The 13,912-nt window shown below is 33.5% G+C and overlaps 1 protein-coding gene across 6 annotated transcripts in view; it reads left to right on the top strand.

Annotated features, from left to right (window-relative positions):
* Window positions 1-13,912, top strand: part of MAP4K3 (mitogen-activated protein kinase kinase kinase kinase 3) — a 59,872-nt gene continuing 45,960 nt past the window's right edge. For 4 of the 6 annotated variants that reach the window (XM_039320910.1, XM_039320908.1, XM_039320907.1 and 1 more), the window contains exons 1-4: window positions 3-265; window positions 8,750-8,807; window positions 11,087-11,177; window positions 13,195-13,259. In XM_039320910.1, coding sequence (XP_039176844.1) covers window positions 158-265; window positions 8,750-8,807; window positions 11,087-11,177; window positions 13,195-13,259 — 322 coding nt within the window. In that variant the 5' untranslated portion in view covers window positions 3-157. Of the gene's footprint in view, window positions 266-8,749; window positions 8,808-11,086; window positions 11,178-13,194; window positions 13,260-13,912 lie in introns of all 6 variants that reach the window. The other 2 variants (XM_039320909.1, XM_039320906.1) reach the window with 2 other exon arrangements.

Genomic DNA, 13,912 nt, shown 5'->3' with positions numbered 1-13,912 from the left:
CGCTCCGAGTCGTTTTCTCCCTCCACCTCCTCCCCCCCTTTCCCCTTACCCACCTGCTTACCCTCTTTCCTTCCTTCCCTTCCCCCACCTCGCCATCTCGGGGGCTGCGGCGGAGCGAGCTGAGGGGGCAGCTGCGTGCTCCGGGAGGCAGCGCAGCATGAGCGTCGGCGGGGGGCGGGTGTGCGACCTGTCCCGCAGGAACCCCCAGGAAGACTTCGAGCTCATCCAGCGCATCGGCAGCGGCACCTACGGCGATGTCTACAAGGTGAGCGGTGGAGGGCGAGGGGGCTACTTTCCTTTCCCCCCTTTGCTCTTCAGTCTGCAGAGGTCCGACACCCGCCCTACTGTCGGGCAACCTCGCCAATTCTTCCCCCGCCTTCCTTCTTGGGAAAGGTGTTTTGGGTGGCCCTTCCTCCATCTGCAAATGTTCTGACCTGGGCAACTTATTTCCACAGCATTTTCTCTCTCTTCCCCTGATACCTATAGCCCTTTTCTCTTCCCCAGCCCAGGTATAAGATGGGTTGACTCGCATCTTCAGATCAGTCTCTATCTCTTATGAATGCAGCTGAGCTGTCACTCTCTAGGGTGTTCCCTTCTAACTTAATTTGGGGGGTGGGCATGGCCTTCCATACAGATTTCTTCCATCCGAGTTGGCATTATGACACTACCAGCAGAAAAAAGCCTTTAAAAAACATTTTCTATATGATTAACCTGGCAATTTAAGTTAACTCTGTAAGGAACCTGTACCCTCTGCCTCAGCACATGAGGTCAGGCAAGGTAATAGTGGGAGACTGGCTTGTAAACACAGATCGTAAGGGCTAGGAGTCAGTGTGAACCGTGGCTTCTAATCTGCTTCCCAAGGTGAACCAACTTGCAGGCCTTCTTCATGTACATTGGTTTTTCATCAGTGCCCCTCAGATTCTTCTTGAGATCTATGAAGATACAGTACTAATTTTCTCCCTAGTCATTGTCTTCCATTCTCTTTTCCTCCAAAATCAATGCCATAAAGTTTGTGTCTTTTTCTACAAGAAATGTATAACTTGATAATTATTTTGACAGTCCCTGAAATAATTTGGTTCCCAACTGAACTCTGTGCTTAAATGATTTTCTTTCCTGCTAGAAATTGTCAATATATTTTCAAAAGTAGGGCATCATAGGTTATCGATATTTCCCCTTCACTTTGACTCCCATTTCCACAAAGGAATATCTGTTTTGGATTCCCATCAGAAGTATTGTAAAGAGCCCTAATCCCAATCAAAAAAATGCTCTTACAGCTCTTTAGCAAAGTAGGACCGTTCTTAAGACAGCAGCAGTGAGAAATGGAAGGGACAACTTAAGAGCTATTTATATCTCCATATGAATAAGTGAACCGCATTTTTTTCTTTTTTTAACGTAAAGCAAACAACCCGCTCATTTTTCAGTATCTCAGTTTGACAGAACAATATTCAAGCATGTTTGTTATCCAAGTTATAGAGATAATATTCTAGAGTGTGTAGTTTAATGAAAATGTTACTGTATCATTCTTTTTGAAGATCTGTTTTGCCTTACCATTTTTACCTGATCTTTCCAAGTAATGAAAAAAAATGTTATGAGAAAGAATAACAACAGAGGGATTACTAAATATATTTTAAGGCTTTCACGTATGGATATAGTTTTAAATCTTTGCTTACTGTGTGGCAGGAGGACAGATGCTTGGAGAACTTTGAAAAAAAAAAGAATGGAACTCTTGACATTAAATGAGAGACTAAAGACATGAATCTGAAATATGAGTCAGAAGTAGTAGCTAGGGAAATTTGCAGTCTTTGTTTGGCATTTTTAAAGTGGATAAAGACAGTAGTAAACTTACAGAATTATAATAGCTTATTAAGGTGGTTTTGAGGTCAAATTTAAAACGTAACATAAAGTATTTGGGAGGTGTTTTTAATTAAACTTTTAAATACTTCCATGATTTTAAGATTGTGACTTCTCAGGTTTGATAAACTAGCAAAGAGATTTTAAACTCTTCAGTTTTAAAGCTGAAAGAAAGCAAATATGAAACAATTGTTTAAATTTACCTGTACCTAACTTTTCATTAACCTAAAACACAATTTCCTATTAAAAAAATGGACAAAGTATTGCTAGCTTAATTTCCAGCTAGCTATGACTTATTAATTTCACTGATATCTGTTCTTTTTCAATTAAGCCCTTGACTTTCAACCTTTATTGAAAGTTAAGATGCAAAAATATTTGCATCTTCTATAAAGAAATTATTTTTAAAATGTCAAATAGTCACAGGTATTCATATAAAATATTGGCATAATACATTAGATAAAGCAATAAATAAGAAGTGCATGCTTAGGTAAATTATACTGAGATTATTTTTAATATTTGTCTTCTTTTACATGCCATAACAGAGAAGAAACAAGATTATGCAACTGTAGTTAGTTGAAAGAGCTTCTATAATTGATTATACTTTCTTTAATCAACACAGTCTATGATTAATTAATAAAACATTAATGCTCAGCAGGTGCCACTAAACTTGCCAGTGACAAAGAAAAACTTAATTTTGGCAATCAGTAAAGACCAGTTCAATAAATTATAATATTGAAATCACAGTCATTTAAAAACAAAACAGGGAGGCAAGTAGTAGAAATGCTACTTTAAAAATGTTCATACTGTATCCTATACTAAGATGTCATAAATGGAAGGAAAGGGCTGGTATGCACCCACATAAGTAATGGTTTGCATGCATATTTACATACAAACACTTTACTCAATAGTCTTACTACATTAAAAGAAAAACTTTGCCTAGATATCAAGTATATATATTTTATTTTACTTCTGTAGAGCAAGACATATGAAAGCAGACTCTTACTGGTTTCTGTAATCAATGATTAGCTATTAAATATAATCAAAATGTGTTAATTAGGCAATTAACTGGTATCAGTGTCCAAATCAATTGAAATGTTTGTTTGAATTTTGGCATCCAAACTACCCAAAGACTTTCAATTGTTGCTGTTTAAAAAAACCTATACAATTGGGCTAATATTTTTTAAATATATTACATTTAAATATTTAATTTTTTAGCACGATTTTAAAATATATTGTGCGATGGGTCACCTCAGTGTGAGAATTTATTCCTGAATGCTATTGCTAATGTTAGTATTGTATTAGCAGAACTGGTTCAAAGCTAGGTTTCTGAAAGATGATTTTAAAAAAAATACACAAGTCTATGCCTAGGAATAGTCATTCTTTTCATTCCACATTTATTATGCTTCTGCATTACTGAGTCTGTTTTGCCTCATAGTGGTTTACAAAAAATAATTAAAATAGTCTACATAACTCTGTAAAAATGTTACAGTATAAATATAGCATGAAACAATAAAACAACCAGGGTCAGCAATATAAACACTATAGCATCCACAGCAAGCTTCATAACAACAAAACATCCATAATATCTACAGGTAGTCCTCTGGTTATGACCGGAATTGGGACTGGAATTTCTGTCATTAAGCAAAGCATCATATGACCTTGTTACTCTGTGGCAGAGTCCAGATTGCAAAGTCCAGGCTAAGATTGTGCTTGGATTGGTGACAGCAATAGAAGAAAATGGCAAAGAAGCAAGGGGCAGCAGCAGGGGTAGACAGTGGAGTGCAGGGCAGCCAAAAAGGCTAAGATGGAGGGGGATGGGCAGGAAGCAGAGGCAGTTTGCAAAGGGCAGGAGAATGTAACTATAGGAAACTGTGACCAGTCATAAATGCGGGCTGGTTGCCAAGCACTCAAATTTTGATTACATGACCTCAGGAGTGCTGCAAAGGCTGTATCTTTGAGGACCAGTTATAATTACTTTTTATTCAGCACCATTGCAATTTTGAACAGTTGCTGAATAGCCCAAGGACTACAAGTAGTACCATAAATTAAACCGATAATAATTAACTATAACAGTTTCACAATGGATTTAAATTGGTATCAGGGATACACCTCAGTCAGGCATTCAGATGGAAAGGTATGCATTTTAAGAATTAAATTTTGTTCAGCATGTTTGTCTAACTATAACTGTGTATATATTTGTATATGCAAATGATGGGCAGCCTTAGCCAAATTTTAAAATCTCTTGGTAAATTATCAGTAGACTATTGATGATGCTATTTATTCCTTTACTGATAGCCTGCTGTTTAGAATTGAGTGAAAGAGGGAGGCAAGAAAGAGAGAGAACTTTATGGCTCTGATCCACTCACTGCCTACTTAAATTATGTGCCCCTTGACAGGTTACCTTTAAAGAAATAAGCCTTTGACCAAACAAAAAAATAGTAAAATGCTTGGTTTTATTCTTGTCTAAAATATGTGGTCCTTTTAAAATTGTTGTATCCAATTCCCCACCAGTCTATCTTAGAATGGCACACAGTGAAAAATTGATGAAATATGTATTCCAGGATTATCTGGAAGAAAGTTCTAAAGGATGGGTCCCCAATCCCCAGGCTGCAGCCCATTTGACTTGCCTGCCATTCACACAGAACCATCCCCTCTCCCCCCCCCCCCAGTCTGCAAAGCTGGAAAAGTTGGGACCACTGTTCTAAAGCTTAAATATTTAAAAGCAAAGGACATTAGCTTAAATAATGAAATCCAAATGCATGCCCCTGCAATCTGATTTATGGTTACTATCTCACAATGTATTTGCATATGATGCTGCAACTAAGCAAGTTTACTGTGAATATTACACTTAGAGAAGATTATAGAAGAATTCTTTTGTTGATACATTATTCCAGTGTTTTTTCCCCAAAAATATTTATAAGGACTGCCAGAAATATGACAGTTAGGATAAATCAATTTCTCATGCCTGGCTTCAAGGTGACAAACCACAACAATTTTGGAAGTTTATTTTAGGATTTCTTTATTAGAAGGATGGCAGATCAAGATTTGGAGGTGTACATCAGTGTCAAAAATAATCTCATATCAAAAAACAAAGCATGATACTGTCCTTAATTTAGAAACTCTGCATATAGCTTTTTGCTAGATCCAAAGTTTGGATCTCTTTCAACATTTAAAACACTAGATTTTTGTCTGATCTACGATAAATTTGAGGATTATTTGAATTAACTTATTATTTTAGTTGTTAATTCTTATCATTTTGGCTGTTTTTGTCAACCTCTCATCAGATTCTAATATCAGTATTTAAAGTGCTAAGCTGTTATATGTTGTCTTTATAACTGTAGTTTGAATTGCATAAATAATAATGGAATGTTTTTTCTTTTGATATAGTATAAACTATGTTATTTTTGTTTGGTAAATCTTTAAAATATTCTTTTGTTTCCCTTTTTCTATTCCCCTTTTCTGTTTTTTATTCATCAAAATATCTTCAAAAATTTCAAAAATGGATAAATTCAACCCAATCAGAGAAATGAAATGTTATTTATTTATCAAATTTAGAAATTGCCCATTTCCCTGACAGAGGGAAATTTGAAAAATTTAATTTGATTTCTCATTCTATAATATGCTTAAATCTCTTGCAGATTTAATTTCCATGTCATGAAATTACTATAGAGTATATTCAAAATCATTCAAATATATTAAATCAGAAGGGAAGATTATATCTCTCTCTCTCTCTCTCTCACACACACACACACACACACACACTTATTAAAGATTTTTAAAAGAATATAAAAACAAAGTAATGAAAAGAAAAGAGAAAGAAATCAAAGAATAGTGCAAAAAGAAAGAAAAATGATACAAAGAAGTAGCTTTCTATTTTCTTTATAACAGTTATAACTACAATTACAAGCTTACCACCTACTCTATGATTACAACATAGCTTGCTTTCCATATATATTGTTTAATAATCAAAACCATAAATCATATGTTCATTTTCTCCTGTTTCATGCAAACAGGGGTTTCCATTCAACAATAAAGGTACCTATAGGTAGTCCTTGATTTACAACAGTTAATTTAGTGACCATTCAAAGTTACAACAGAACTGAAAATATGCCTTATGACCATTTTTGACAGTTACGTCCTTTGGAACATCCCTATAATCATGTGATCAAAATTCAGATGCTTGGCAACTGGTTCATATTTATGACCATTGCTGTGTCCCAAGGTCATGTGAACATCTTTTGTGACCTTTGGGCAAGCAAAGTTAATGGGGAAACCAGATTCACCTAACAACTGGTTTACTAACTTACCAGCTGCAGTGATTCACTTAACTGTGGCAAGAAAGGTCATAACATGAGGCAAAATTCACTTAACAAATGTCTCAACAACAGAAATTTTAGACTCATTTGTGGTTGTGTATTTCCTTTTCTCTGAACAAAGAAGTCAACTTAGCCATCTCAGGAAATTCCATTATTTTTACCTACCATTACTTCATTGTGGGGGTAATGCTGAATCTTTCCATCTTGTGTATACAATAATCTCACTGCAATTATCATGTATGAAAAAGAGTTCCATAACTTTTTCCAATTGTCCATCAATCCCAAAAGAAAAATCCCTGGTTTCAATTGTATATTAATATTTAAGTTTCTGTGAACCATAATATGTATTTGAACCCAAAATTTTCTAGCATTTTTCATGTCCCCAAACATGGTAAAATGTTCCTTCATGTTCAAATTTCCAACATAAACTTGAAGTGTTTTTATAGATTCTATACAGTTTCTCTGATGGAAAATACCAATGATACATCATCTTACAAAAATGCTTTCAAGTTTTATAACAAGGCAAATTTCAATCCTTTCAGCCACACTTTTTCCCAGTATTTCATCAAAATTTTAGCTACTTTATCATACAGTCTTTCACTTGTTCTTCTGTTTCATATTTAATAAATGTTTATACATTTCAGCAACTACATGTTCATTATTTGTAAATTCTGTTTCAAACTCAGTCATAGAATGTTCAAAAACAGTATTTTGTCTACTTTAAATCTTTCTAATAATTTTAAATAAGCAAACCATTAAAATCAGTGTCCCTCTACCATCAGTTCTTCTCTTGATTTTATTTTACATTCCCCTTGGCAGAAGTTAGTGTTTTGTGTTTGTTTACTATTTCTTGTCTATATAATGCTTCTTGTGCTGGAAGTTAGAGAGGTATGTTTGAGCACATTCTGAGTTTTTATCTATTCAATATTTTCAATATGGCATGTCTAACATAATGGTTTTTAAAATCCTCATTGACCTTTGTCATATCACAAATATCCATGCCACCCAAATCTCAGATCATGTCCTTCTAACTTCAAAAGCCTTCTTTCATCCTGTCCAAACAGCAAACTGCCAAATATAGTTACAGATCAGGTAAACCTTGTCCTCCTCTTTCCTCTGCATTTTGTACTACGTAGCATATATTTAACATGTTTTTCCCCTGACAAATTTAGATATATCCTTCTGCCCCTCTTTAAATGGTGTATCAGTTGTCAAAACAGGTATTATCTGAAACAAAAACGTCATTCTAGGTTCTAGTTTGATCTTCTATTTTCATATTTTTGTTAACATCTTTTTCTTTTTATTCTTAAAATCTGCTAAGAACTAAAATAAACAAGATAGGGAACAGTGGGCATCCTTGTCTTATTTCTTTTTGTATCTTCATAAGATTTTGTTAAATCTTCATTAAGAATTATTATGCTTTCTGCAAAGTGTATGTAGATTTTATCCATTTTACGAAATGCTCTCCAAAGTTTCACTGAAGAAAATTTACTGGCAGTAAATGTACATTCTGAGTAGTGTGTATGTTATTACACTGCCTATACCATCCAGTTGAACAGTACAGCTAGGAATTAATGAAATTAATGAGATTTGTTCTCTTTGACCATATTTGTTAAGTTTATAACTTAATTTCCCACTACTCGTGCTTAAAGCAGTTAAGACTATCATTGCATGAAACTATTTCAATACAAAATTAATTATTTTTAAGACAATATTGAATTGTACTTTCCTGTCTGTTTTGGCTTTTAAACAGTACTGTATGAATCCTTAATTCTGCTGTTGGCAGTTTTATTCAAAGGCAGAAATATTTGGTGGCAAATGGGATATTATTTCATCCAGCTATTGTTATAGATATAGATAATATAGCAAATTCCTTCTTGTTGCCTAAGTGAGATTTGCCTGAAGGACTCTTATATTTTATCATTTGCACTATGCCACTGTTGGGATACAATTAATTATGGTGTTTGGTATTTTATAGCCTATCTCCAGAAGTCTCTATTGCAGTGGTTCTCAACCTTTTTAATGCTGTGACCCCCAACCGGTCGTAAGTCGAGGACTACTCAACTGGTGCAGCACCGTTTGCAGAATGGGACTTTTGGCGGGCTCAGCAGGGCAGAGACAGCCTGGACAATTTCTATTGGCTTTTGAAAGCCAATAGAATTAGATTCTATTCAAGAGAGTCTATTCTATTGGCTTTCAAAAGCCAATAGAATAAAAGGGAGTAGCACAGCTAAGGAAAAGGGGAAAAAATGGCGGACTGCATTGTTTGGCGACCCCCGTGAAATGGTCGTTCGACCCCAAATGGGGTCCCAACCCACAGGTTGAGAACCACTGCTCTATTGCATATGCTTAGGGATCTCTTTCTTTCGCTTTAAAATTCTCATCACTACAAGTTGAGCTCAGTTTGGAAGATGCCCTTATCTTTTAAACAGAATTACATATGACCAGGCAATTAATGTACTTATTTCTAATTTCTTCCTATCAGAATTTTGAAAATGGATCAGTTTAAGTCTCTGGATTTATGCTTTTAAAATGTTTTTAAAACCCAGTTTAAGTTATCAATTTTCTTTTTAAAAAAACAGGCTCGGAATGTCAATACAAGTGAACTGGCAGCAATTAAAGTAATAAAATTAGAACCAGGTAAGCATTTTTTAATCTCAAGATTTCTGTTTTTTTAACCACTGTCTTATGTTTTCTTTTCTTTCTTTTTAAATAATACAATGACCCAGTAGAATATAGGTAATTTTAGCTGTACGTTTTCCTAGATAATCAAAAAATGCATTTCTATCAGAATGTTTAAGTAATATGTAACTAGCCTCCATATCCTGAAAGGGTAACATTTAGGAAAGCAAAATAAGGAAGATTAATAAATGGGCCTTCTTGAAAACTAGAATTAAACTTGTTAATTCCACCTGAATTTGCATATTATAACAAAGTTGCTATTGAAATGTTAATTTTAGTATGTGTGTGTATTCCTATTACAATTTTCCTTTGCATGTATTATTTACAAAGTTTAATCTGGGATTTAAACAAATTTTACTCTTACTTTTAATACATTTTGTCATATTCTTGGTGAGTGCTGTTTGGTAGCAAAGCAGGATATCATCTAAATAAAAATGGAAACACTTTGAAGAATTTACTTTTCTATTTATCTAAATACACGCCCTATGAAGAATGTTTGAGAGTATTTACCTTTTAAAAGGCAGCTGGGGAAAGGTAAAATAAAAAATTATGTGGAATTTATATGACGTAGAGAAAGTGAACAGGAATGCTTTTCTACATATAAGAATAACTAATAGATAATAAAGTAATCAGTGATTAGTAATCATGGTGGTTAAACTACAATATATTTCTGCAGTTATAACCAGAAAGATGTTGCATTCATAGTCAGGGCATGGATTAAGAACATTACATAGGCATCCAGTTAGCTAGTGGAAGAGAAATGAGCCTAGCTACTTGTTTGCTTTAATCATCCAAAAGTTTAGGATGTTTTGTTTTGGGTTTTTTAAATTAAGACTAAAAAAAAAGAAATGGTAATAAGATTGGCATAATTTAACAATTTGCTGTCAAACCAGGCAATTACAGAGTCACGTCCAACAGCATTTGCTCTGGGTAATATGTGCAAGGCTTAAAATAAGATTGCACTACAGTGTAACTGTGTGTTCATTTCAGAAGATGACTTAAGCAAAGATAGATGTAGGTAATGCTTTCACCGTATTTCAAGGTCCTTTATAAATTAACAGAATATCTAGAGCACGAGATATGAACACAATAGGGACTAATACAATAGGATATTATAGAGCAAAGAACAAAACTGCCTACTCTATAGCAATCTCACTGCCAAGTAAACATACCTGGAATCTGTAGACTTTTGAACTAAATTAGAAAGTGTATATTATTGATTACATAAATTATGCACATCTCTTCAACTTTTGTTACACTGTTATACTATATACCAGTGTTTCCCAAACTTGACAATTTTAAGGCATGTGGACTTCAATTCCCAGAATTCCACAGCCAGCGTGCTATATACCACTCTGCAGACTAAGCATTATCAGATGTTATTGGGATCATAGGCTTTTATTTACAATTACAGGTGTTCTTGCTTGTTGCTTTACAGAAAATCTTATAACGCAATCAGAAATGTTGGTTACAAATAAAAAAAAACCTAAATAATTAAATAACTTTCAGTAATTGCATTTGTAATATTTATCAGAGCTAACAGTTCATAGCTTCAGTTCCTGTTGTTTCACTCTTAGTGTACGTGTAAATACATACTGCATGCCCCCAGTTGTATATCCTTAAATGCAAGATGAACATTGTCATAATCTGTTTTGGATAGCTTTGATGTCAGTTTCCCAATCTATAGCAAAATAGGTATGTATAGTTTTCTGTTGCTGGAAGTTTATTCAATGGTTACCTGTGGTATTCTCTAACACCGAGAGTTGTGAAGGACCATATCCCATGTTTTAAATTTTAAGGTATGGTGGTAGGAGAATTTAGTATAGATCAGTTATTTCCAACAGCGGCAAATCCTATTTGTAATACTATATTTAATGTCCTAATATTGTTCTCTTTAACAAGATAATATCAATAGTTAATGTAGGCTTTCCTGGTGAGAGATTGATAGCCTGTTTTCTTAGTGAAATATTAATAACTTGAATACTGGCATATCAGGTGATCATACTTTATTATTGTTTTCTACTAACGTTAACTTTATTGTGTGATATCATGTACTTCAAAAATGGAGTAACATATATATTGTAATAAATACAATGGGGAAATAATTGATTTATTAATTTTAAGGATTATAAATATGGAAAAATAATTGATTATTTAAGGAATTGAAGTGCTTTTTATGTAAGTTGGTAATGGGGCGTTCTTTCTATAAGCATCTTGCTAAACATGCTTTTTTATAGGTGAAGATTTTGCTGTTGTGCAGCAGGAAATCATTATGATGAAAGATTGTAAACATCCAAACATTGTTGCTTATTTTGGCAGCTATCTCAGGTATAATTTTTATGATATACATATAATAAGAATGTAAAAATTGTTCACTGTTTGCAAAAATAAGACCTAGTGTGACCCTGGGTTTCTAATTATCAGTGGCATTCTATACTCCCTAGGAAGTTCATATTGTCTACTGCCTAATTTCAGTTAACACATCCCTTCTGTATGAGATATTTTAATCTTTGTTTCAGAAAATAGCTGAGTAAGCTCTATTCCCAACTTTGCCAACTCTCTGCCTTCTCCTTGACCAACTATCTCATACTATTTTTGATCACAGATTAAATTGTTTGTTGTATTGTAGTTCTTGACTTACGATAGCAGTTGGGACTGGAATTTACACTTGTAAAGAGTGACTGTATTGCTTAGCAGCAGCGATTCTTGATTCTTGCAGTCATGGTGGCCATAATCCCATAATCATTAGATGTCGTAACTTCCAGCTTTCCATAGCCAAAATCTATAGAGACGCTGGCAGGAAGTTGCAAGTTCCAGGCCTACAGGCAGGTTAATAATAGGGCAGTGAATAAGAGGGTACATGAGAGTCTCTGATTGGAACGTCACTGATCAAATGGTGGTAGGTTGAGAATTGCCTGTAATCAGTTAATAATGAAATTCCTCAATTAAATAAATCTTATTGCTCTGCTTAGTATTCACTTTGCATTCCTGTAAAAATCTGTAGTTATTTCATTTGATCACAAGTTGCTGTATCAGTAAAATGGGCAGCATAGAAATTTAATAAATAAGTTAAAATAGAATATAGTTGGTATTTGTTATTTTGATTTTTGTTTGTTTGTTTTTCCTGGTAAGGCCCTCTTAGCTTGGGAAGCAGAAAGTTATCAGACAGATCTCTTACTACAGTTGTGGAATAATTTCTTCTGTTGAATGCCCTCTGCTATTAGACATACAGGAATATTATATGTATGAAAATGGAAGATGTCTTGCTTAATATAAAATGTAGGTTTTATCACCTAAAATTGTGAGTTTCTTATTACTAAATGATGAATGGAATCACAACTCTTTAGTGTAACAGCTTCCCAGTTACATATTACAGCTACATATATGTTTTCTTTAAATTGAACAAATGAAATATTATTGGCAATAGATAATCTGCCATGTTTTCCTCCTGGCCACAGGGAAGAAAGAGATGATGATGATGGTATGTGAGACCAAGTCTAGTTTGGGTTTATTTCAGATTGTGTCATGAGTTCCATTTAGTTTCAATTATTAAATTTCTAATTTAAAATATTCCGTTGGAAAAAAATGTTATCTATGTCGTCTCACAATCAAACTCAGGAAATGTAGGTTTGAAAAATGTTTATATAATGTTAACATTTTAATTCCATACTTGATACTTAACATTGCCAACTTTTAATATAAACTTCTTAAATATGAAGTAAAAAAGATATATATTTTCTGTATATAATCTGAAAGCATTTTCTTAAAATAGAAGAATTCTTGAGTATTTATTTTATCATTTTGAATAAAAAAAAGACTAGAATAGTTAGCCAAAACTTTTGGAAAGATTATTAACATTTTTGAGGAGTGATTTGCATCTTTTTATTTATACACATTATTTTAAAAATTACTATGATGGCAACTTTTGCATTTTGGAAGAATATTGGAATCATATAATTTTCCATTTAACATATTAATTTAAAGCACAAATACTAATGCCAAAACTCTGACAAATTCTTAACATCTAGACATCAAATTAAACAAAGCAAAACAGATTAGATTTTAATTCATTAAAATGAATTATCTTACTTTTCAACGAGTCTTCTAAATACAGAATTCAGTAGTGATTTAGAATTTTTGTAAGGGTCTAGTCAGGATTAAGATTTGTTGGTACTGGAATTTCGTGAAGAAGTGAGAGGAAGGTGGAATAGCCTTCTGCTTTGGAAAGATGAAAATATTCAAGGCTTAGTTTTCCTCCAAATACTTTGCAAAATCATGAAATTTCATAGTTAAGATTGCATGAAGTGTTTATAGTATGCAAAACTGATCAGATCTTGATTTTTAGACGTGATAAATTGTGGATTTGCATGGAGTTCTGTGGAGGTGGTTCATTACAGGACATTTACCATGGTAAGTTGGCAAATGTTATAGGGTTATTTTGGAAATACAGTATATATTTCAAATATAATGGTTCTATTCTTTCATTAATTTGATCCTGAATACATACATAAAAGAATACATTAACTCTTGTCCAAGGGTACAACAAAATAATAAGCTAAACATGTGAAATAATGTGAAACTTCATTAGTTTTAATTGCTGAAGATACAAGTCCTTCTGTCATAATTATTCTTTTGAAAACTATATTATTTTGTTATTCTCTCTTTGAGAATTTAGAAACTAATTGTATAAAACAGGTTAGCATGTAAGAGAGGCAAATATGGGATACTGCCAGATAGCAATTAGCTGTGTTATGTGTTCCACTCTCTTTTTTTCCTCTTTAATCAGAACCACAGTGCGTATCATCTCAGATCCCCTTTCTGTAATCTTTCAGCAATTTTAGCGGTGAAAAGAGAACTGGAGGAGGGCAAATAGTGCTCCATTCTTCAAATAGGAGAGATCTGGATAGGTACAAACTAATCAGCTTGATGTTAATACTAGTCAAAAATTTGGAGCAAATTATTAAGTTTGTGAGGATTTAGAAAATGCATTGTTTATCAGAAACCAACCTGCAACAAAGATAAATCATGCCAACCAGTTGTTTTGTTGTTATTTTGATAAAGTA

Source organism: Crotalus tigris, unplaced genomic scaffold (assembly GCF_016545835.1).
Source record: "Crotalus tigris isolate CLP2741 ecotype Arizona unplaced genomic scaffold, ASM1654583v1 scf7180000023713.2527936, whole genome shotgun sequence".
NCBI lineage: Eukaryota > Metazoa > Chordata > Lepidosauria > Squamata > Viperidae > Crotalus > Crotalus tigris.
Note: the sequence above shows the minus strand (reverse complement) of the source record. Positions and strands in the feature narration are given on the sequence as shown.